The following is a 25,536-nucleotide window of genomic DNA, read 5'->3' as shown; positions in this document are numbered from 1 at the left end:
TACCAGCAATTTAACCCTAACAAGTAGACTTAGGTGAGCCAATAAGCTATCCAGCTTTTGTTTGATCTGCCTGGTGAGAAAACTCCCCATGGTGTATTTAATCTTGTGAAGAACTGAATACTTCAAACATCTTCCACAGTTGAAGTCTACAGAGGTTTGCACAAAAGCCAGAAGATGAAATCATGTTTCAGCAAATAGCCTCTTGAATTGCTTTCCATTTCATAAAACGCGTTATACTAGTATTTCAAATAAAAATAAGAATCATTTCACACATTCTAAGTTTCCAGTTATAGATCATTCAGTAACAGGCAAAACCAGGAAAGACTCTAAGTCAAGAGCAGCACTGACGGGGGCTGGAGAGATGGTGCAGTGGTTAGAGCACTGGCTGCCCTTGCAGAGGACCCGGGTTTGGATCCCAGCGTGACAGCTCACAGCGGGACCTCACGGACATGAAGAGACATGAATAAATCTCTTGACGGGAGGAGTGGCACTGAGAGGGGCAGGGTGCCAGGGACAGGGCAAGCGCGAAGGAATCTGCTGACTGTTACTAGGAACATTCTGGACCCAATCTTTTTGTTTTGTTTTTGTTTTTTGTTTTTTGTTTTCCGAGACAGGGTTTCTCTGTGTAGTTTTGGTGCCTGTCCTGGATCTCACTCTGTAGCCCAGGCTGGCCTTGAACTCACAGAGATCCTCCTGGCTCTGCCTCCCGAGTGCTGGGATTAAAGGTGTGCGCCACCACTACCTGGCTCTGGACCCAATCTTAAATGTTAACATGGCACATGTTATCCAGAATCATTGGGCTGTACAATTAAGATTATAAACTTCAAACACTATATTTTCTTGAGGTATGTTTTAAAAGAAACAATTATCAAATGATTTTCACATCGTCTCCTTAGCAAATATCTTCATGCAGAAATCATCTAAATTATACATTTGCCAGGGGCCACAAATAGATCCACTAAACCACCTTATTTTAATACTGTCTCTGGAATGCAGCCACTGGCTGCTGGTGAAGTTCACTGAGGCACAAACCTAGATACTTAGTAACTGACCCTTAAAAAAGTAAAAAAGGTTTACCAATCCCTGATTTAAACTTCAGGGAACATGCTGAAAATGATCCTTTCAGAGGATATTTTAAATCAACCTTTCATCAAGAGACCAAAGTTACAAGAGACATTATATGCAACTAAAACAACACTATGTACTCAACCTGCTGTGGTACTGTGTACTCAGTGTGTTTAACCTGCAAAGGGCTTGGACAGCACAGAAACCATGAGAAAGTATTGGGGGAAATCTTTAAATTATCTTTAACAGCGAAGCCACTTTACTGACCCCTGCTGGCCCTGAATAGCACTCAACACCACAGACAGGCATTACCAACCTACACACACACCTACACACACACACCTACACACACACACACACACACACACACACACACACATTCATACATAAACACATTTTTAAAAATATTTTTTAAAAATATCAAACTATAATAGTTTATTTTATTTATTTATTTTTTAAATGTATGAGTGCTCTGTCTGCATGTATGCTTGCAAGCCAGAAGAGGGCAATAGATCCCATTTTAGATGGTAGTGAGCCACCACGTGATTGCTGGGAATTGGAATCAGAACCTTTGGAAGAACAGCAGCCAGTGTTTCTATCTGCTGAGCAATCTCTCCAGCCCCAGCCCCCTTTTAAATTTTTTTTCATATAGTAGTTTTATTTAAATGCCATGATAACAAACATAAAAGTTTACCCAGAGAAAGTATCTTGAACAACACAAAAATCAGTGAATATTGTTACAAAGGAAGGTTAGAGGGATGACAGGTCATTACATAGCTCCAAAATAAACTAGAAATCCTCTTAAATAAATGGTAGCTATACCAATACATAGGGAAAGACATGTACACAGATATATAAATATGTGTAGCTCTCTCTATATATGTATACACACACACACACACACACACACACACACACACACACATATATATTTTTTTTTAAATAAGTCTAGGAGAAAGTAGAAGCCACACATTGTCTACAACAAGAAATGCTGTCTTTAAAATTATCTAATTGTATGAAATTTTTAAGCATTATAGTGTAGCCATAGTATAAATAAGCATGATTAGTAAATGTAATCTAAGTCAAAGCTTTTGCCTTTTCTACCGCCATCTGTGGTTATTAAGAAATGAAAATGAGCAGTAAGATGTCCAACAGGAAAGGGCACTTGCAGCCAAGCCAAATGACCTGGGTTAGATGCCTAGGACCCACAGAGAGGTAGAAGGAACTAATACTAACCTTTACATCAACACCACGGCGTGTGTGTCACCCACCCTACAGACAATCAAAGCAGAATTCTAAAACTTAAAACATGGAAATGTCTTTTAAGTTACCCAAGTGTATCTGAACTCTATAAACTGCACAAGTCACATTGGGGAAGTCAGGTTGAAATGTTTTTAAATGCTAATGTATATGAATAAGGCATAAAGTATGCCACACAAATTAACATTCAGCACTTGGAACTAAAATACAAACAAAGATAATTCATGAATATGGTAATAACTATTCTCTGGCATAGCATCTGAATGCACTTTATGCTTTGAAGCACATTTTAAGTAAACTTCCAAAGCTCATCTTCAAGTTTAAGAACTGCCACCCGGCAAGTCATTACACACAATCTGGGATTTGTGACAGTTTGCCAAAGCTAGATTATAGCTAATTTTTTTATTCACATAAGTTTTTACAAAAGTTGAGCCTAGTGCCAACAAGTTTGTATGTGGCATGTATAACTTCAAGACACTAACTATAAATACTTCAGACTTAGTCATGTAATTAGAAAAACGTTTTCATACGCTACTTAAAAATAATATACACTGAAGCTGAGACTTCACTTCCAAACCCTCTTAGGTTAGCACACACTAAATCCACACTGCAAGTCACATCACTATACAACACCTTAAATTGGCTGTCTTCACTAAACTCCCAGTTCTCTCTTATGAACTCACTTGATGTACTTTAAAAAAAAAAAAAAAAAGCAAGTTGGACATGGTTCCTATCAGTAACTCCAGCACTCAGTAGGTAGAGGTTTGAGACTACCCTGGACTACACATGAAGCCCCTGTCTCAAAACAAAGCAAATTCCAACAGTTATGTTTTAGTGGTAAGAAAATTAAAAGCATAATGATTCCCTCCTTTCCATCATGCATGAGAGCCACTGGCGTCCTTTACTCCATGAAGCTGTTGTAAATACAAGTGCTCGGCAGCACTGAACTTTCCTATACCCTCCTGTGCTACACCTCACTCACTGTGCACACTTCCCTCGAGTGGGGTTTAGTCAATGGTTACCATCATGGCTTCTTTCTTAGGGTCAGCAGAAGCTCAACAGTAGTAGCCGCCACCATGTACTCACATGACATCGCCTACATCACCAAGCTCACTTCATCTTCTTATGCAGAAACTGTATGTACCTCACGTTATTGCAGAGTGGTCATAGTACCACACTGTTTCTAGGGAGGCCATAGTCAACAACTAACATTACAGAATACCATTACAACTGTCCTTTTTTCTAAACAGTTATTAACAACCTCCCTCTCCTGCTCCTCCAATTATAACAATCTCCCCTACCTCCTCCTGCATTCTATACTCATCTGAGACATGATCTCCCTCCCTCCCTTTACTCCAAGCTTCTTCTAACTCCACCTATTGAGTCTTGGGATTACAGGTGTATGTCACCATGTCCAGCTTGTGTTGTTAATTTCTTACTCAGCCTAATTAATAAACTAACTTTTATCACAGTTAAATATGTATCTGGGCTGTGAGGTAGGATATATAGGGTGCAGTCCTGTAATGCTTCAGGTAGCCACTGGAGGTTGTTGAATGCACTCCCCACAGATAAGGGAACTAGCCCAACCCTTTCCTTACATTTCACCTTTTTACATTTGGAGAACTAATGCTGGAGCAGGGCCTTCAAGATGGCTCGCTAAAAGCAACTGCTGTGTAAGCCAGATGACCTGAGTTCCGTTCTCAGAACCCACGGTCCCTAAATGTAGACAAGAACTAACTCCACAAAGTTGTCCTCTGACCTCTATATGCATGCCAAGGCATGTGCATTCCCATGTGTATGTGTGTGCACATGTGTGCAAAGACAGACACACACACACAGAGCTTAAAAAAAAAAAAAAAAAAAAAAAAAGATTGTTAGAGCAAATCTTGTCCCTTAAAGCTGCTTACCTGAATGTATTTCCGCTGGGTTTCATCATTTAAAACATGTGCAACATGCTTGGAAAAAATCTTTTCCCTGCCAGTTCTGGCATGGATGCCAACCATAGTGACACCAATAGGCCAGGGAGCATTTCCAATGGCCATCTGAAGGTATGCATCATTCGCCTGAAAGGAAAGTTGAAGAAATCAGAAAGGCCAAAACCAAACGGGTTCAAATGTTTATTTCAAGTACTGCACAGTCCTTCCTCACTCTCTTTTTATCTACTTCTTGATGAAAATACTGTTTCAGTGCTCAAATCAAGACATTAAAGTATGGGGTGACTTACTGCCCTGCCCAGAAATACAAGCGCCTGTGAAAACAGAAGCCAAGGCTAATTCTATTTTAGATCCAGTCTTCACCACATGTGGCTGGGAGGTAGGCACAGGCTAGCTAGCCGTCCACCATCCAACCTGCAATCACACAGCAAATCACATAGCACACGGGGCTCAGGAAGCAGTGTGTATTGGATGGGGTGGGTACTCTATGTGCTGGGACAACCACATACAGTCGGTAACAGACGGGTAAACAGACAGGACGCTGGCTTACAAGTCAGCAGATGAAGCATGTGAAGCATGAGAACAAGTACACTTTTCACTCTGACCCCCAAGTCCTCACCACCCCCAAGTCCAAGTCCTCAAAGTCCTCACCACCCCCAAGTCCTCACCACCCCCAAGTCCAAGTCCTCACCACCCCCAAGTCCAAGTCCTCACCACCCCCAAGTCCAAGTCCTCACCACCCCCAAGTCCAAGTCCTCACCACCCCCAAGTCCAAGTCCTCACCACCTGCCAAGAGCCTTAAAATAAAAACTATGAAAAGTCGAGGCAGAAGCCAGTGAAGACGACGGCGGCTCAGGTCTGGTGAGCTGAGAGAAAGGAGGAGCAGAACGAAGAGAAGCAGCCGTCACAAGGTCCCCAAGGACTCCAGGCCGTCTTCATGAGAATCCTAACTTCAAAACTCTAACTGGGTGATGTGTCCAGAGTAAAAACACACAAGCACTACAGGCCCACTACTGGGAGATCACCGTCCACCCGCCCTGTAATACATTTCACAGGGTTTCATTTTAAAGGGAATTCTGCATGTTTTTAATCACTGGCTCTCAGGTGTAACTTCAACACGGGACTTTAATAAAACTTCCAATTTTCAGCTTTTCTAAAATTCCAGAGAAGTTTCCAGCACATTATTAAAATTTACTGGTTCTTTCTGTCGTTTATAGGAAACAAGCTCTCACCTGGTTTTGATACACATCACGAGAATAAAAGAGGGGAAAAGGTAGGTATCCACCAGGGCAAGCAGAGATTACAATGCTTTCTGCCATGATGGAGGCCTTGGCCATGCATGACCATGCAGTTGTCCTTATTGAATGTCATGGAACTGGGAGGAGGGAGTATGATCAAAACATGTGGAAACTCTCAGAGAACTAAAGTAAATTTAAAAAGACATGAACTAACAAGAACTAGGAATGAGATGAGAAATATTTCCACTGAAGCAACTGGCTTTAGTACAGGTCCAACCCTTCAGTGGCCCGGCGCTCTAGCAGGGAGAGCAGCGGTCACCCGAGAAGGCCGGCATCCCTTCTTCCCATTTCTAGTGCTCTAGCACTGCCACTGGGACTCCAAGCAATCTTCACTGCAGGCTCCTGGGAGGCCCAGCCATGAGACGCCCTCCTCACTGGTGTAGCGTCAGTATCCAGAGCCCTTCTCTCCCTTCCCTCCAATGCCCCCTTCCAAACTCTCCCCAAGAGTCCTGGATCCTAGGGTGCTTTCCCCAGCACCTCTCCCAGAGCCCATTCCAGAGTAAAGACACTGCAGTGAGGAAGAGCAGCCCTCCCCAGCAAGCGCTCTGCGAGTCCCTAGTGCTGTAAGCCCTCGTACACCGTTTTCCCACAGAAACAACAAAGCATAGGTAATTCCACTGACTCAGCAGTACAACAGTTGAGCTACATTACAGAGTAAGTGGCTTTTGTAGCAGTCTGAAGAACCTTGTTCCTATGGGAGGACTCGTTCTCTGCCATAATCAACTATTCATACAGTCTGAAATTCAATCCCATCCATAAAATCAACACTGCCTATATACAGCACATGCTCTAAAGAACCTTCTAACCCAATTTTACAATGACCAAGAAAGTACAGTTGTGGTTTGAAGTTTGTTACTCCATGCCAAGAGAACAGAAAGATTTTTTTCCTACTAGCCTGTTTCACATTCATTCTTAAACGCACTATGTACAATCCTTTCCATTCCAAATAACCATTATACTATGATCATAGTCACTAGATAATGGTCACAATAACTGCAATACACAGTATAATAATTTACCTTCACATATTCTCTCTGTAACATGAATTTAATAATATCTGTTATTGATTCTTTAATATCAGCAGGAAGATTCTGAAAAAGAAAAAAACATAATAGTTTTGGAAGCTACTATATGTAGTGAAAACTACTTATTCTAAATCTATATATTCCGATTAAAAAAAACCAAACATGTATTTAAAGTATTGTCCAGAAACCTCACCCTTTTCCGGAGCTTTCTGAAAAGTGGTCTGAGATAGGACTCGGTCTGCTTCTGGGTAGCACTGTTCAGTTTGCCCTGCACGCTGCGTTTCACATAATCCTCTCTGGCATTCAATTCTTTAGCCCAGACGCCAAGAAGAAACTGTTGACAGAAAAAGTTAAGGCTGCAATGCCACCCGGTGGTTTGGGTGGGAACGCTCCCTATCACAGCGATGGTAGACAATCATCCTACCTTACTACTACATTGTCCTTGCTGATTAAATAGCGTCACATAAGATTTCATTAACAAGCAAGTTGTTTATCATGTGTTTCAAAGTAAGAAACACCGCCAGTACTACTGTGAAGATGATCCATTTCCTCAGAAAAGAGATACAAATTCCTTAATGACTGGATTAAACTTCCACTGTATTTTTATTTGTATCCATTACACAGAGTTCAACTAATCTAGAGTTAGCATCTATACCAGTAGTTCTCAACCTGTGGGTCTTGACCCTTTGGGGGTTGAATGATCCTTTCACAGGGGTCACTTATCAGATGCCCTGCATATGAGATATTTATGATTCATAACAGCAGCAAAATTAGTTATGAAGTAGCAACAGAAAGAACTTTAGAGCTGGGGGTCACCACATCAGGTTGCAGCATCAGGAAAGTTGAGAACCACTGATCTATATTATGCACACTTTGATATTTGATCAATGTTTGAAGTATATTATATATTACTTGGACTTTTTACCTACCAGAACAGAAAATTCAATTTAAAAAACCCCACCACCACACCCAACTAATGGTGAAGGAAGAAAAAAGGAACAAAACTATGATCTAGATTTCTCACTCCGGGTTTAACTGGACTCTCCTTCCAGAGGCAGATGACAGTGAGGACAGGGTGACATGGCCCTCTACTGTGACATGAGGACAGACCATCAAAGAGGGAAACCATGCTGCTGCTGGCACTGTCTAGTTCACACTGTAGCCTAGATATACTCTAGAACCTTGACAAATAAACGGCTGCGTGCAAAACATAAATACTTTTGCAAAACATAAATACTTTAGCTGGGTGGCAGTGGCACATGCCTTTAATCCCAGCACTGGGGAAGCAGAGGCAGGAGGATCTCCTTGAATTTGAGGCCAGCCTGCTCTACAGAGCAAGTTCCTGAACAGCCAGGGCCACAGAGAAACCCTGTCTTGAAAAACACCATAAAAAATTTAATAACAAACTAAGTAAAAGAAAATGTAAACACAAATAAAAGGCCTCTCTGCACTAAATCTGCCAGTATGCAGACAAATATTCAAATGAATTTGGGATCTGACCACACTCCACCTAGATGACTAAAAAGAAATGCGGGCAGCAAATAGAACCAGTAACCAGCAATAATAAGAAACACACACAGAACTCTAGAAATGGGCCTCGCTGCAGAGTTAAGGTGTTTACTTTTGCACTGCCAATGCCCTTCCTCCACCCTCCCCTGACAGCCTTGGGGAGTTCTAGAGCACAGGAGGATTCTACAAAATTGGTGTTCACTTTGCTGCTGCAATCATTTTCTACGGCTCCTAAGGACAGTCCCACAGGACCGCAGACATCATCACCCACTGCATGGACAGGGATAGGGACTCCAGTGGCCCAGCCAATGAGCACCAGGTACTTACACGACAAGTACAAACCCTTGACAATGACCCCATCCAAATATATCCACCAATGTAAGACCGCTTCTTCCATGTCCACAGCGCTCTCCCTCCCTAAGTACACACCTTCAGGAACTTGGTGATGATGTCCATGTCCTTATGATCGTCTCCTTTCCCTAAGGATTCCCCCAGTGCCTGAAGAGAGAGAACAATACTTCTGTTCACTAACACAGAACCATTTTTAAAAAGATGTATCAGAGTGTGTGTACGACCAACAATAGGTTAAAAGAGGTTTATCCCACAGATTGACCAATTTTTATTTTAAAATTTGTTGAAATTTCTAGACAAGTCATACACAAACAAAAAAACCTGACTGCATACCTATATTTGGACAATGTGCTACCTTTGACAAAGATAAGAGGAGTCAGTCAGCACAATGGCTCAGTAGGTAAAGGCAATTGCTGTCTGAGGATGCAGGCCGGACAACCTGAGTGCAATTCTCAGAACCCAAGTAAAGGTCGATAGAGAGAATCAAGTCCACAACGTTGTCCTCAGAGCGCCACACACGTGCAGTGGCAAAAGTTCCCCACCAAACATCATGAGCACACCATATATATCCACAATAATAGTTCTAAAACATCATAAAGGCTTGTATTATTTTTAGCTATGCATCTGTGTTTGGATATGTACATGGAGTACAGGTGTTCACAGAGACCAGAGTTCAACATGGGTGCTGGGAACCAAACTTGAAAGAGCAGTGCATGGTATTCTTAACAGCTGAGCCACCTCGTCAGCCCCAATTTTGTAAATTTAATATAAAATATCAGATCTGGGCATTTCTCCTAGGAAAGTAAAACTGGCCAAAAGTCAGATTACGCTGGTGGCAAAAACACCATGTGGGCATATATTATAAACCATTCAATTGTATACTTTATTTGGGTAAACTATATAGAGTGCAAATATCTCAACATTGTTTAAGAAAGAAATAGCACCAGGCGGTGGTGGCGCAAGCCTTTAATCCCAGCACTCAGGAGGCAGAGGCAGGCGGATCGATCTTTGTGAGTTCGAGCCCAGCCTGGTCTACGGAGCGAGATCCAGGAAAGGTGCAAAGCTACACAGAGAAACCCTGTCCCGGAAAAAAAGAAAAGAAATAGCGAAGGAAAGGAGAAGGAGGAGAGGGAGGGACGGAATAAGCCTGCCTGACAAGAGACTGCTCACCCCAGTTATTTAGGGAAAAGTTACCCACCACTTTAAACAAGGGGTGGGAAGGGGAGGACCATAAACAACCACCTCTCAACCTCTAATGAGATCACTACACGTTCAGGAGCCAGAAACTACAGAAAACAGAAATAATAGCTTATGTTGTATTCAATATTAAAAAACAAACTTTAAACTGTTACATACTAGACACTTACATGACACAATATTGTTTCTTTATGAAGATTACACATATCATTCCACATGCAACACATGTGACACAATCAGGAGGCTACATAGTGCCAAGTGTTGGCAGGAATGCAGGGACACAAGCCCCTCAGTGCTACTTGTAGGGTTACACACCGAGACAGCATGCTGAGAGCAACTGGGCAGGACTCAAATGCAGTATGTCCGGACAAGCCCCATGCTTCTGTTTCAGTCCATGCCTGTGGCTACGGAGGAGCTGAGGGCAGCCAAGCTGTCCACTATAACAAGGAAACTAAAAGTAAACTATAGGAGTGCCATAATATATGGCCAATTCAAAGGAAAAAAAACCATACAAATGTGGATCTTAACAGTATGAAATGAGGGGAGGGGCAATAAAATAAAGATTACCACAAGACAGTATTACTTTACATGCACATAAAAACTGCAAGCTTTACAGGAACGTCACAGCAAATAAAAGAATGCACATCAAACATTACAATGATTATTTATGAAGGTAGGAAATACAGAATTGTGAGTGAATGAGAAAAATCCTTCCATGACAAAGGCGTATACTGTGTAGGGACACTGCTCCTGAGGAGGAAGGGATGCTGGGGAACGGGCTGGGCTGGGAAGAGATTACCTCTAGTTCTTCAATGGTGGTGTTTTCCTCATGAACTTTCAAGTCATTCTGTGTGTCCTCCTCTCCAGGCTCCTGACCACCCACAATTTCATTCAAGTACTGCTGGTCGATCTTGTCCAAAGCTGCTTTCAGATCATTCCTTAAGCCCTACGGAAGGCGAGAACAAGAAAGGCACCGGTTAGGAAATGTCACCAGGGTGTGATCTGTGATCTTTCATTAATATCAAGTACATTCTAGGCTGAGATGCAGCTCAGTTAGCAGAGTACTTACCTAGCATGCACAAAGCTCCCCAGTACTTAGAGACTGGGCATGGACTTGTAGTCCCAGCACTGGGGAGGTAGAGGCAGAAGGACCAGATGGTTCAGTTCGAGACCAGCCTAGGCTACATAAGAACTTGTCTCAACCTTCCCCTCCCAAACCCTACCCCAAAAAGTACATTTCATGTTAAGGGCTTGTCAAAACTAGGGATTCAAACAAATCAATTCATTATACTAATACTAGCATCACTCAAAAATTAATTATAAACATATTTAAAAGAATGTATGCACATTGTCCAGTCTAACGCTAAGAAAGAGAAAACAGACCTGAGCTACAAACCTAAAAATTTGTATCAGCAATGCCATTATGTTCTAATAATGAAGTTTAGTGAAAATGGCAGGTCTCCGACCACAGTCTCCCCCATAACTACCCCCCGTTTACGAATGTATGCACATTGTCCAGTCTAACGCTAAGAAAGAGAAAACAGACCTGAGCTACAAACCTAAAAATTTGTATCAGCAATGCCATTATGTTCTAATAATGAAGTTTAGTGAAAATGGCGGGTCTCCGACCACAGTCTCCCCCATAACTACCCCCGTTTACTCATTGGAGGAGAGCAGCCCTCAGAAGAAGACAATCACCAACCCACTTCCATCTGATCGCAATCACATGAAGACCTTAGGCAAAGGACTGCCTAACTTAGCCATCAATGTCAGAACTGACTTTGTCCAGTGTCATTAAAGTTACAAATAACCAAGAAAGACTTGAGATTAATAAACTGCTTCATAGCATCAAGTTTTGGGAAGGTCTGGTATACAGCCACAGAAAACCACACATACTTTGCATTAGCAAACAGAGGAAGTAATAAAACATTAATGAGGCCCCAGAAGAGCTGACCAAACCCAGACACAGCTCTGACTGACATATGTAGAATCGAACAACCAAAGCTAAACTATAGCCTTTCAGGAACGATGGAACAGACCAGACACTGAACACAAACACATGACCAGAGCCTCCCACCTAAAATCTACAACTGTTACTCCTAGAAGGAAACATCTCTTCAAGTCCTTCGCATATGCAAAGAATTCTCAAGCAGAACAAAAACCAACAACCATAAGAAAAAATTAAAATTAAATTTAAAAAGTCAATTGGGACTTCATCAAAATTGAAAACATATGCTCAGCAACACTCCATAAAAAAATAAAATAAAGTAAGTAATTCACAGGCTAGGAACAATGAGTCAAAAAATCCTATCTGTGTATATAACAAAGGGCTTACATCCAGCACATATAAGCAGCTCCTAATTAATAAAAAGACATAATAAAAGACAAGCAATTCAATTACTTCAATGGTGGTGTTTTCCTCATGAACTCTCAAGTCATTCTGTGTGTCCTCCTCTCCAGGTTCCTGACACTTACATGATACAATATTGTTTCTTCATGAGGATTACATCATTCCAGATGCAAGACAGTGACAGAATCAGGAGGCTACATGGTGCCAAGTGTTGGTAAGGGGCTTTTCTAAACTTGGATGGTTAATCCTGTTGATGGAATTTATAGAAGCTATGATCATGAGACTGGACACCCACACTAAGTGTGAGTACTATCATCCCATGGCCTGTGGTCCCAGGTGGAACAAAGAAGAAAAGGCGCCAAATGCCAGCACACCCCCCTGTTCCTGACTGTGTTGGCACTGTGACCAATGACCTCCTGCCTTCCTGCCCAAATGAACAGTATCCCTTCAAAGTGTCACCTAAATAAACAGCTGACCTGAAGCTGCGTTTGTTAGGTACTTCTCACAGCAATGACACTAGACAGACACTGTACAAGGGAAGTATGAAAAGATGCTCGTTCATCTCCAGACATTGGGACAAGAATAAAATCTGAGATTTTACACACACAAGAGAATGGCTTAAACTCAGAAGTCTAACAATACCATGTGCTGATCTTTAGAAATGCCTGACACTTCTTATAGAGCACGCACTTATTCTTACCATTGAGTAGCTATTACCCTGAGAAAACCTATTTACTCTGGAGAGTGGGGACTATATACCTACTCCTCCTCCAATAATTGCATATGAGTATTCATGATAGTTTTATTCACAGTAGCCCAAAACTAGAAACAAACTGTGGTATATTCATATAACTAAATATAACTAAGCACTAAAAAGGAAACTATCCACAACAGCATAGATAGCACTTTCAAAAATGTCATGCTGAGCAAAAGAAACTAGATATTCACTCTTGGGTCTATCCATATGAAATACTAAAAATGTTAAATACCAAAACAGGAAGTAAAACTTAATTCATGGTGTCTTAATTCAAAAAGTAGCTGCCTTGGAGCAGAGATGTGACAGGGGCATTGGGTGATGATTATATTCTTTATCCTTATACGCTCACATGTATTTGTCAAAATAGATCAAATGTTATGCTTAACATACATACTTCCCTTACTATGCTGGGCGGCAGTGAAGCATGCTTTCAACCCCAGCACTTTGGGAGGCAGAGCCAGGAGGATCTCTGTGAGTTCGAGGGCAGCCTCGCCAATGACAGGCACCAAAACTACACAGAGAAACCCTGTTTAAAAAAAAAAGGAAAAGTTACTTCAGCAGCACTGAGGTGACACTATTCTCCCATATTTGCCTATAAAAATGCAGGGAGTCAAATCCCACATTACTCCAGCTCACAAAGTACTGTCCTATGCTGACCCTGTCCCCTGTATTCGCCTACAATGCAGTGGGTCCTATCTCACGCGACTGCAGTTCATGTAGTGCCATCCTATGCTGACAGTTTCCCATATTCGCCTACAATAATGCAATCGGTCAAATCCCACGCTACTCCCGATTATGTGGTGCCATTTTATGTTCTTGGCTTTGTTCTGACGTCTCACCTTGTTAACTTCTGGTGTAAGAATCTCTATTTTTCTTAACCGCTGGAAAGCATCATAATCAGTTTCTCCAAAGAGTCTAACTGGTTCTCCTCTTTCTCTCAGTCTTCTGATGACCTACAAAGATACATAAAGGAAACTTCATAGAGGGGGAAAAACACTAAATATCTCAAAACAATGTATGTATTTACCTTAAACTGAAACAAGTTTAATAAGCCAATTACGCAAATAAGTGTTTCTAAGTAAAATATAAAATTCTTCAATTTTTTTTTTTTTGAGAAATGTATCTGGGTGGGCAGTGAGCCATAAAGTGTGTGCAGTGGTCAGAGAACAACGTATAGGAGTCAACTCTCTGTCCTCCACGTGGGTACCAGGGATCCAACTCAGGTCGTAAGGCTCCACAAGCAAGCACATTCACCACTCAGTCAGTATGACAACCCCAAGACCCTTCGAGTAAATTTTAATCATCTATCTCACATTAGATAATTGTGAATGAAAAGGGAAAATACTTTAGATAAAGCACTATTTTGACTCAAATATCTCATACATTCTTTTACTGAATAATTCCTATCAAGTTGTTTGACATATTAATCTATAATGCAAATCTAAAGCAAGCCCTTAATGTAAGCCATCTAGATTTAGCACACAGTCACACAGACATAGACACACGTGCACTTGTCAGGACATAGCATAACTGACACACTGTTGGCCCTCATCTCAAGCATTATTACTGCTTGGTCCTTTGTAAGCACATGTTAATATATACGTTAGTGTCCAAACACTATTTTGAAATATAGATTTAAAAAAAAGTCCTTAGTGCATGAGCTAGCTGTTTGGAACCTAGGGCTTACACAGGAACAGACGCTCAGCCTGGAAGGAGGGGACTGGACCTGCCTGTACTCAATCCACCAGGTTTAAATGAATCCCCAGGGGAGTCTTGGTCCTGGAGGACATGGGAATGGAGGGGAGGGGCTGGGGGAAAGGTGGGGGTGGGGGCGGGAAGGGGGAGGACAGGGGAACCCATGGCTGATATGTAAAATTAAAACACATAATAATAATAATAATAATAATAATAATAATAATAATAATAATAAAGGGAAAAAATGTATTAGGTAAAAATTTTGGATTAATAAGGTAGGATAGATTACAGACTATTTTCTTTAAATGTACCATATACAAATGAATCGGAATTCAGTACATTGTGAATGTAACTGTTACTTGATAATTGTTATTATTGTATACAGGCTTACTATGTTAAAGTTGAAACATTTCATTTTTGTATAGATAAAAAATGGTGGAAATGTTAGAGAATATTATTTTAAAGTCTGTTAAAAAAAAAAAAAAAGGAGCCAGGTGGCGGTGGTGCACACCTTTAATCCCAGCACTCAGGAGGCAGAGGCAGATGGATCTCTGTGAGTTTGAGGCCAGCCTGGCCTACAGAGCGAGATCCAGGACAGGAACCAAAACTACACAGAGAAACCATGTCTTGAAAAACAAAAACAAAACAAAACGAAACAAAATTTGTGTTTGCACCAGGCAGTGGTGGTACACACCTCTAATCCCAGTACTCAGGAGGCACAGGCAGGTGGAGCTCTGGGAGTTCGAGGCCAGCCTGGGCTACAGAGTGAGTTCCAGGACAGCCACGGCTGTTACACAGAGAAACTCTGTCTCAAAAAACAAAATTTAAAAAAAGCAAAAATCTGTGTTTGCTATTCAGGATTTCATATGATAGACATGCTATATGTTATGAGGACACTTTAAGCAACTAGTAGTTTACATTTACATTAAATGTAAATGTCTTTACATTTAATCTTATCCACAACTAGACATGTTAAAACACAGATATATTTATGAGGCATCATAAGAACAAAAGGTCACTGAGTTAATCAAAACTTAACCTAAAATAGAAAAAAACTGAGCTTATTACTTTAAAACACTGTTTCCAACTGGAGACTATTAACAACAAAGTAACTATAAGTTATGTAATACTCTGACATCTATTTAAACAGGGAACTCCCATCTATCCGGGATTATAACACAGTAGTTATGCCTAAAAGCAAGCAATAAACTAACTGTCCTCAAAATGTGTAAGAATTCCATCATTCTAATTTATTAAATGAAGAAACGTGGGGCTAGTGAGGTGGCTCAGTGGGTGAAGGCATTTGCCAGCAAGCCTAACGCCCAAGTTCATCTCTGAGACGCACATGGAGAAAGGGGAACCAACTGCTGCAAGCGATCTTCTTCCCCATGTGCGTGCAAGACAAGCACTCTTCCAACTGCGATAGAAGGCACACGCGTACAATCACGCCTGTGCAAGGATGAGGAATGGAAACAGGAGAGCAGAGAGGACAGAACACACAACGTATGGAAGCCACGTGCGTTTTGGCTTTTTAGATTTACTTATTTTCTGTATGTGAGTGCTCCATCTTCAGGCCAGAAGAGGGCACCAGATCCCATTACAGATGGTTGTGAGCCACCATGTGGTTGCTGGGAATTGAACTCAGGACAGACCTTTAAAATACACCAAGTCAAGGCTGCAGGGATGGCTCAACGGTTAAGGATACTTGCTGCTCTTGCAGAGGACTCTGGTTCAATTTTTAGCACCCACATGGTAGTTCACAACCATCTGAAACTCCAATTCCAGGGGATCCAATGCCGCCTTCTGATGTCCACAGGCACTAGGCACACACACAATCACAGCTACGTGTATGCCACCAAAACACTCACACACATAAAAATAATAGTTAAAAAATAAAATGTATGTATGTAAACTAAAAACCACCAAGAACTTCATCTGGATAAATGTCCAAATTTCTAACTAACTTTCACATGGTAGCTTCAAGAGTGTTTGCCCTAAAAACCATACTTCTAGAAGCCTTTCCAAGGGACATAATCCTAATTACATAAGCAATAATGTCTCATCAGGTGTCACTCATAAGGAAATGTTGAACCTAACAACAAAGAAAAGAAACTGCTTAAAAGCATAGTAGTAAAAACCCAGCCCCCGGGAAGGGGGGGGGGGGGGGCAGGAAAGTAAGGATCATGAGGCAGACTGTGATACAGTATCAAATTTCAATCCAGCCTGGGCTACACAAAACTCTGCCTCAAAAAACAAAAACAAAAACAAAAACAAAAAAGGAAGAAAAAAATCATGGTGCAAATACATGAAGAGAAATTTACAGGAATTAAAAACTATGTAGCACTAAAGAAGGGGTGGGGGGAATTATACAGATCTATGTTTTAATCTGAAAAAAATGGACCAGAAAATAAGAAGAGATGTAAACAGCAAAACAGTATCATTTAAATAATTCAGAAAATAACAAGTACAATCACTTAGATTGTGTGAATCTATGCTTATTTAATATATTCTTTGAAAAAGAAAGACTACTGGCTGGTGGAGCTGGCTTGGTGGGCAAAGGCATTTGCTGCACAAGTCTGGTGAACTGGGTTTGACGCCTGGAACCCATGGAAAGGTAGAAGGTTAAAAGTAATTGTACAAGGTTGTCATCCACGGATACATCATACACTCACACGATAATGATAAAGTGTGTGTGTGGAGGGGGTTATGTCTGTTTTCCCTGCATGTATGTCTGTGTACCACATGTGTGGCCTGGTGCCCACAGAGGCCAGAAGAGGGCATTGGCTCCTCTGAAACTGGAGTTACAGTGTTGGGAGCCATCACCATGTGTGTGCTGGCAACCCAATTCTGGTCCTCAGGAAAAGCGGCCACTCCTTTTAACCCCTGAGCCATCTCTTCAGCTCCTGTTTTGTTTTGAAATAAGAATACCATCAAAGGAAGCAGAGATTTACAAGTTCATGAAAAAACTGTCTGGCTACACAAGATTTTTAAGTCAAATCATCATATTTTGGAAATAACTTACGTGAATACAGTGCAAATTTTTTTCTTTCTGGCTATAAAAGACTCAAATGTAACCTTACCTCTTGCCTAGAAAGAGTCATGGGAAGTTTTTCCTCTGCCAGTTCAAGTTCCAACACTGGATTTGATGACGTTAGTGGCTTCTGGTCATCCTCTTTTGGCTGTATCTATATTAATAGCCCAAAGAAATAAAATTTAAACTTACCAGCATATTTCTATTCACCATCTGTCACCTTAGCTGTCCACATGAAATCAAAGTTTATAGTGAAGGTCTAACCACCTGTTCCTCTGAGCACAGGCTACAGAGTAACTATGCATGCTTTCAAGAGCTGATCAAACATCCATTTCAGGAACATGACACATGGAAAGCATGCACATGGGAGAGCGCATTCTTGCTATAAAGGAGCAGCATAACTACAACCATTTCTGAAACAAAAACTCAACAGTGCTTAAATCTGAACTCAATTTCTCCAGATGCTAAAACAGCCCACTTCTCTCTTGAAAACAATCCATTGCCTCTCTCCTCTGTGAGAAAATTACCTCAAGGGTTAGCCAATTGCTGCTCACCTTTAAAATGAAGACTAAAGAACCACTTCCCAACAGAATCTGTGAAGCGGCAAGCTAGACCTCCTTTATTTTGCTTCTTCAGACATATCACTCACCTTAGATAAACACTACTAGGCATGCTGAAAATGCTTAGGGCTGGGCACTACTGGACGATAAGATGAGCTGCCAACCTTGAAAAAGCGGAATAAAAACTGGAATGCCATCCAAGGAGTATGGACACCTTTACTCCATGAACCTACGGGGGAAATGTCTTCATCTATTTTTCATATCTGGGCAGCAGTCTCAGTCAGAGACTGGGAAAACTGAGTCCAGAAATTTATAAGCCTGGAAACATACTCAAGTGTTCAACTAACTTTTTGAATACTTACACAGGTCGGACCAGCATTAAGCCTTCAAAATGGGGGCTAGCTCCTACAAAGGAGTAAAAGCAGTACATACTATCCTGCCGAGACTCCAAGGACGGAGGGTTGATAAAGAGCAAAAACTTACCATTCTTTTGAATCACATAAGCAGCTATTCTCCCATCTAAGAGCTGATGCATTTTTTAATTATATAATGGCAGCTCTGGGACCAAGATCTAAGACATTTGGTCAGTCAGATCCAAGGCTACAGCCTTGAATTATTAATTCTAATAAATATTATACTAGTAAATATTATACTAATAAATAGAAATTATTTTGCTTCACCCTTCTCCTTCTATAAGAAAAATGAAACAAAAAACCAAAAAAATAGGAAGACAAAAACCCTGCTCACGTCACCAAAATTATCTACACAAAGCAAAAGCTGTACTATATTAGACTATTTTCCTCCCTTCTCCAAAGGTAGCAAAGGTTCACACTTAGAGAACAAGTCAGCAGAGAAGTGCATGATAAAGGATTCTTACTCCAGGCCAACCCTGGGTATGATGCTGGAAGCAAAGCATGAGAACTCTTCTTTCTACATATCTACTCAATGGTTATTTACATAGAACATCTTTTACTGTCCTAAACTAGAAGCAAATGAAGTTGTATCTTTACAGGAAACTATCAAAATAAAAATATAAACTTTTAAACGTCTATCTTTAAAAATATTTCTTTGATACTTGCCTTTTTCCAACAGTAAAAATAATAATAATAATAAAGCCAAATGCATATGGAGAGCATGTACAATCTTCATGCTCTCCTCTACAAATGCTATGTTATACAAATTAATTTCCAGAACTTCCTCCATTCCATGCACAGCAGTATTATCAAATGTAAGATTCAGCATATTTTGACACACCCTGTTACTTGAGAGCTAAGAACATTAAGCTCTTCTGCTTTAAAACAACTGAAACAATTTCTCCACCCTCCCAAGAAAAACCCCAATTATCAACTAGGCAATGTGACATAGTATTTCAGTCATGCATCTAAAGCACACAAAGGAAGCCTTTCAGACAGCTCATTTATTTCCAAATTCTTCTTCTAACTAATAGACTACACAGCATCACAAATGCTGCCCCATGTTTAAAACAAACAGAAGCATACAAAGGGTTGAATACTCTGTTGCAGGCAGGCAGAACTGGGCCTAAGAGGAATTATCAACAGATCTAAACAGAAAACCAACTGCTTAAAGTGCTCAGGAGGAACCAGAGACAATCCTGCTGCCAATACAATGAAGGCTGAATGAGTAAGTGTTTTGAGTTCTCTCAAAACACAGTATTTTACTAGGAGAGGTAGGGAAGTGGTGGTGGAGATGAAGATAAGGCAGTATCAGAACCAGGGCTTAATTAAAAAAAAAAAAAAAATCAAGCTTTGATCTCAAGCCAGTTCATGCTGTCCACAGAAAGCCAAAACATTCCAAGCCAGAAGTCATGCATGTATTTTCCTGAATTCAATACCTGTTGTTTTTTTTTTTAAGCCAAACCAAAACCAAAAATTCATACCTCTCCAGATGGCTTCTCATTTATAGGCTAATGTGTAACATTGATAAATTGAACAGAGATCAATGATTTTGTTATTTCACGGCAGTATATAAACTTAAACTCAGAAATGTCTGACTTAGATAGCACCTTGAACTGATACCTTGTAGCCACACCGTTCAAGATACGCTTCCTCTTCCTTTTTTGCAAGTTCACTCCGCTTAAAATATTTTTTATTTTCCTATCAAAGAAAAACAAAACCCAGTAAGTTAATAATGTATCCTTAGCAGAAATTTATGCCCCATAGTTATCAAGTACTCCTAGAAACCTTTGAAAACACTGCAGCTTTCAAGAATTTGGTAATGTTTTTAGTCGTGGAGATAATCACACTGGGCCCCTGGATGGAGGCCCCTCCACCGGGGCCTGGGTTCTGACGTGTGATAAACACTCCATATTCTACTTGAACTCTAATAGGAGTTCTCACAGCAGAGAATACACCACAGTATTTTCTAAATGTTTTGTTTTTCATTTACTTTCCTGACATCTAAGTTCAAAGATAATTTCTACAAACAGATTTGCTAGGAACCACATAGAGATATCCTTTTGTTATTTTCTCCTAACCGGAATTACAGAAATCACAGCATATAGAGCCAGTTCCAAAAATCTCATCAATGCGAGCACTCCAGAAGAATGTGTAAAGCCTCCTCACCTGGGATCAATCTTACCGTATCAATTCTGGATTTCGTTAGTTAGAACTCCTTCTTTGTATCAAATGAAAATCTGATTCAAAATGTTCTTACAATGACCAGTATTAAATGAAAGACTATAAACTTTTAGAAGACAGCACCTTTACAATTTACTCCAATGTCTCAAGCAAGTAGAATGCTGGCTGGCTAACATGCCAAATAGTCACTTAACTTGTAAGAAATTGCCCATCTGTTTTTCCAACTGGTCACATTGTTTCAATCACCCAACAAGACACAGAAAACACTATTAAAAACTGACAAACTGGAGATAGGTACATGACTGCAGTCCCAGCATTGGGACGCTGAGGCATCAATTCAAGGCCAACCTGGATGATACAGCAAGACTGCATGGCAAGAATTGAAAGAAAGGAGGAGAGGGAAGAGGAGGTTGAGGACGAAAACACACTGCTCTATCAAAATCCAAATCTGGTGGTGATTTCAACATGGCTGAACCAAGCAATGCACATCAGGCAGTGGTTGGTGGCCTGGCACTGCCACCTCAAGGTTCACCCTGACACCATGGTGGACATTTTTCTTCAGAAGTTGCCACCAGCAGCAACAAGATTCACTAAGTTTCAAATACTTCACCAGCTAGCTGCAGCCTGAGATGCTGCGGAGGATTTATGGCAAGTCTGTGATCCAGTTGAGGGCCGTCTGGGAGGAAATCTCAGACATTAAAGAGGAAGGGAACCTGAAAGCTGTCATGAATTGCTTGGATAAGACCACAGGGAAGCACCTTGGAGACCCAGTGGAAGCCTATAGTAAGTACCCTACTTCCTGCAGCTCTGAACACTCTGCAGTGCCTCGTACAGAACAGGAGGAGACCAGGCACCAGGAGCTGGCTGATGCCATCCTGGCTGAGAGCAGGCAGGTCCAGGACCACCAGCACCCAACAGGCTACATACAGAGAGCAAGGGAATAGACGGCTGACACCACCCTGCCCTGGTGCATGCAGGTCCAAGTACACCAGCATCTGTCATCTATATGGGGAGAGCAAAGGAGTTACTGTTAGCTCTGAGGGCACCAGAGTGAAGAGATGGCTGGGATCCGGAGCAGAGGGTGGTCAAAAGTTGAGGCCTGTGGTCAACATGCTGGGCCTGGGAGAGGGTTTCCGGGTGCCTAAGTAGTAACGAAGTTCCCACCACTGCCACTGTGCTGCTGGAGACATGGACACACGGGGAAAGGGACACGAACACACACGCAAGCATGCACGCACCCCTTCTCAGATTCCTGGTACAATGTTTTCTCTCCTGGAGTTTTAGCTAGCATCTATGCTCATCTCTCTGGTTCCTGACCACCACCCCCCATACACACCCTTCCTGGCTGTTTTCCAGTCTATACTGATTGTCTTGTTGTTGATAAGCCCAAGGGTCCCTGCCCTACTCTCCCCCATCCACAAATATAAATGCCCTGTTACACATGCGCGCACGCGCGCGCGCACACACACACACACAAAGCTTTTACTCATCAAAAGGTACTATTAATGAAATAACAGATAGTCCAATCTGGAAGAAAATTTCCAAAAGTATTTCATAAGTATATGTCTTTCCAAAAGACATATACTTATGAAAGTGGTGAGCTATATATAAAGGAGTCCAGATAATCAATTAAAAAAAAAAAAACTAACCTAATTTAAATTTTCAAGCTGTTTTAACACTTCACAAAAGATACATAAGTATCTAAAAAAAAAAAAAAAAAAAATCACACAAGGGCTGGAGAGATGGCTCAGTGGTTAAGAGCACCGACTGCTCTTCCAGAGGTCCTGAGTTCAATTCCCAGCAACCACATGGTGGCTCACAACCATCTATAATGAGATCTGGCGCCCTCTTCTGGCCTGCAGGGACACATACAGGCGGAATACTGTATAAGTAAATAAATAAATCTTTAAAAAAATCACACAAAAAATACTTAATATAATTTATCAGGAAGATGTAAATAAGAACCACATAAATAACGGAGAAGGCTGGCAACATGAACTGCTGGCCAGAGTACAGAGAGGCCAACTCTCTGATATGGCTCATGGATGTGTAACATGGTACAGCTATGTTAAAAAGACAGTGGCATGCTTACAGCTAAGCATACATGCACTCTATAACCTAGCAGTTCCAAAGAGACATGAAAACAAAGCTTCCCAAAAGGTTCAGAATTTGCTCAACCAAATCTTAGAAACAGCTCAAATACTCATCACTAGGAGAATGGGTAACTGGATCTATTCAGAGAACAAAATACAATTTAAGAAATAAAAAAAATAAATGCAGCAAAATGAGTAATACTCTAAACGTTGATTGTAGCACGAATCTTAAATTGTCTTATTAATAAAACGAATCCAGAGCCAAGTACTGGGGTGAACGTTGAAAGATCAGAGAAGCAGAACAGGCCACACCTAACCTCACCTTGCCAGTGCCTCAGCTGATCTCGTTCCCTCAAATTGGAAGCCTCTGTGTCCTCATCCAAATGGATCTCAACTGAACTGCTGCTAAAAGCGTTTAAAAAAGCCTTTAGTTCCCGGTCCTCACACCTTATGTACCTTTCTGCTTCCTGCCATCGCTTCCTGGGATTAAAGGTGTGTGTCACCAAGCCTGGCGGTTTCCAGAGTGGCTTTGAACTCAGAGATCTGGATGGATCGCTGCCTCCAGACTGCTAGGATTAAAGGTGTGTGTGCCACCATTTTCCAGCCTCTCTGTCTAGTGGCTGTTCTGTTCTCTGAGCCCAGATAAGTTTATTAGGGACCACAATATATTGGGGGACACACTATCACCATCTGATCAAACGGAGGCTCGATATAAAAATGTACATCCTGCTTATGCAAAATTCTAGAGCAGGCAAAACCGAGGTGGGAAGACACCGGAGCAGTAGCTGCTTCCTTGGCTAATCCAGGCCGGCACCGATTAGAAAAGTGGAAGGTGCTATTTTAGCTGCCCGTGGAGACCGGGTTACACAGGTGTTTGCACTGGTCAAAAATCACTGAGTGATAAACTTAAGGTCCATGTAGCCCTTTGCACATAAATTTTTGCGCGCGCGCGCGCACACACACACACACACACACGCACACACACGCACACACACGCACACACACGCACAAAGAGGAACTCGTAAGCACTGAACTCCATGACGTGTGCCAGACTGCTTAGGAGTAAAGCGTACTGACTCTCAGCAACACGATTTGGAATGTCTAATGACCCGTAAGCTGTTTTCATTACTCTACCTGCAGCTGGTACTGGTTAGGAGAGTAAGCGCTGAAGTGACTCAGACTAGGGTTCAAACCCACTCTTGCTAGCTATTGGCTAGCAATTTGCCCCAGGACAGTGTGGCAGAACTGTCAACCCCACGCCCGCCCCAAATCCTCTCAGTACCATCGCCCTCACCCCAACACCCTTCCACGCACAGGAACCCAACCCTCAAGCCCCACACGCCACAGCCAAAGGACCCTCACCACCAGCAGGTTCCTGTCCTCCACCAGCTGCCGCTTCCGCAGAATCTCCGACTTCAGGATGTCCATCTCGCTGCCAGTGGCGAAGTTCCACCTTGCCGCTCCAGCTCCTCGGCGGTAACCTCACCCCGCCAGGCGGGACGAACCGCCGCACAACCGGAGCCCAAATATCAGAGGACAACAACAGCCGGGGCCGTTTCCGGCGGAAGTCCAGATGAACGAGAGAACGAAGGGAGCGCCCCACCCCACCCCCGCCAGCCCTGTGAAGCCACTGAGTATTGTTGCCCTCTAGCGGCACCCTCCGGTTACTCACCTGTGATTTTGGTAGACAGGTAGAGAAAAGAACAAAAGCCAGGCGTCCATGTGGGTTTGTCTCCTTTTTAATGGTTATTGTGCCCGTTTGAACCTGCTTGTTTGCTCCTGAAGCCTCCTTGTAGAGCATCTCAATTGTGTTGAGGCAAGATCTTTACTAGGCGTTTGCTTCATACTTTCTCAAGTTACTGGCTTGCCAAAAGAGTAAACATACTAGAGAATGAGAAAAACATGAATAACACTAGTTCCAAAATGGCAGTATCTGTCCAATGTCCTGTAAATTTATGCTGCTTCCTGGTTATGTATTCAGCAATCAAGATTTTCAATAATATATTGGAGATATAACCATTCTTTCTTAAAACCCAATCCAAGGGAAAAAAATATACTGAAATTGTTTTAATTTTTATTGTGATGCAGGGACTCAGTATATTGCCTGGGCAAACTCCTGATATCAAGGGAATCCTACTGCCCCAACTTCAGATGCACCACCATACTTGGTAGAGATTTTTTTTTTTTTAAATTCTAGAACCATTTATAATGTATTTATTTTTGGTTCCATGCCATGAAAGCATTTTTATTATTAGTTGTCATAATTCAATAATACTTTGTTACTTTTTCCTATTCTAAAAGGAAAGAAATATGATTTAAACTTGACTGTAGGTAAGATGGTTTGTCAAAATAAAAACTGAAAGAATGCTCATTTTCAATTTAGAAGTTTTATAGTATGTGTGTGTGTGTGTGTGTGAATGTGTGTGTTAATAGGGTCATATTTCATCTAAAAGAGAGCCAGCAAGATGGCTGAGCATCTAAAGGCACTTGCTGCCAAGCCTGATGACCTGAGTTCAATCCCTGGAACCTACATGGAGGAAGAAAAGAGCCAACTCCCAAAGTTGTCCTCTGGCCACATCCATGTCACAGCACACACTCATGTATATGCACACAGGTGCACATGCATGCAAATGCACAATAAATGGATAAATGTGATAATTTTTAAAAAAACGTAAAAGATGCCTGACCTCTGCCAGAAATAAGCCAACATAGGAAGATGATTCATACTCTGATCTAAGATGCCTTGTTGATTTTTAGAGCTTCTAAAAACTCAAGGTACTTCACAAAATAAATGTCCATGGATTAAACATGCTA

General features: G+C 41.5%; 1 protein-coding gene across 3 annotated transcripts in view; it reads right to left on the bottom strand.

Annotated features, from left to right (window-relative positions):
• Prpf18 (pre-mRNA processing factor 18) overlaps positions 1-24,288 on the bottom strand; it is a 30,202-nt gene extending 5,914 nt beyond the window's left edge. Inside the window, exons 1-10 of one of the 3 annotated variants that reach the window (XM_036187238.1) lie at positions 24,085-24,288; positions 20,069-20,146; positions 19,930-19,956; positions 17,522-17,626; positions 13,586-13,699; positions 10,439-10,585; positions 8,521-8,589; positions 6,776-6,916; positions 6,577-6,648; positions 4,233-4,388 (exon numbers count right to left, since the gene is read on the bottom strand). In XM_036187238.1, the coding sequence (XP_036043131.1) occupies positions 4,233-4,388; positions 6,577-6,648; positions 6,776-6,916; positions 8,521-8,589; positions 10,439-10,585; positions 13,586-13,699; positions 17,522-17,626; positions 19,930-19,956; positions 20,069-20,146; positions 24,085-24,150 (975 nt within the window). In that variant the 5' untranslated portion in view covers positions 24,151-24,288. The remainder of the gene's footprint in view (positions 1-4,232; positions 4,389-6,576; positions 6,649-6,775; positions 6,917-8,520; positions 8,590-10,438; positions 10,586-13,585; positions 13,700-17,521; positions 17,627-19,929; positions 19,957-20,068; positions 20,147-24,084) is intronic. The other 2 variants (XM_036187239.1, XM_036187240.1) reach the window with 2 other exon arrangements.
• Positions 24,289-25,536: the final 1,248 nt, after the last annotated feature.

The sequence above is a fragment of the Onychomys torridus genome, chromosome 5, assembly GCF_903995425.1.
Source record: "Onychomys torridus chromosome 5, mOncTor1.1, whole genome shotgun sequence".
Classification (NCBI taxonomy): domain Eukaryota; kingdom Metazoa; phylum Chordata; class Mammalia; order Rodentia; family Cricetidae; genus Onychomys; species Onychomys torridus.
This window is presented reverse-complemented; position numbering and strand designations above follow the sequence as displayed.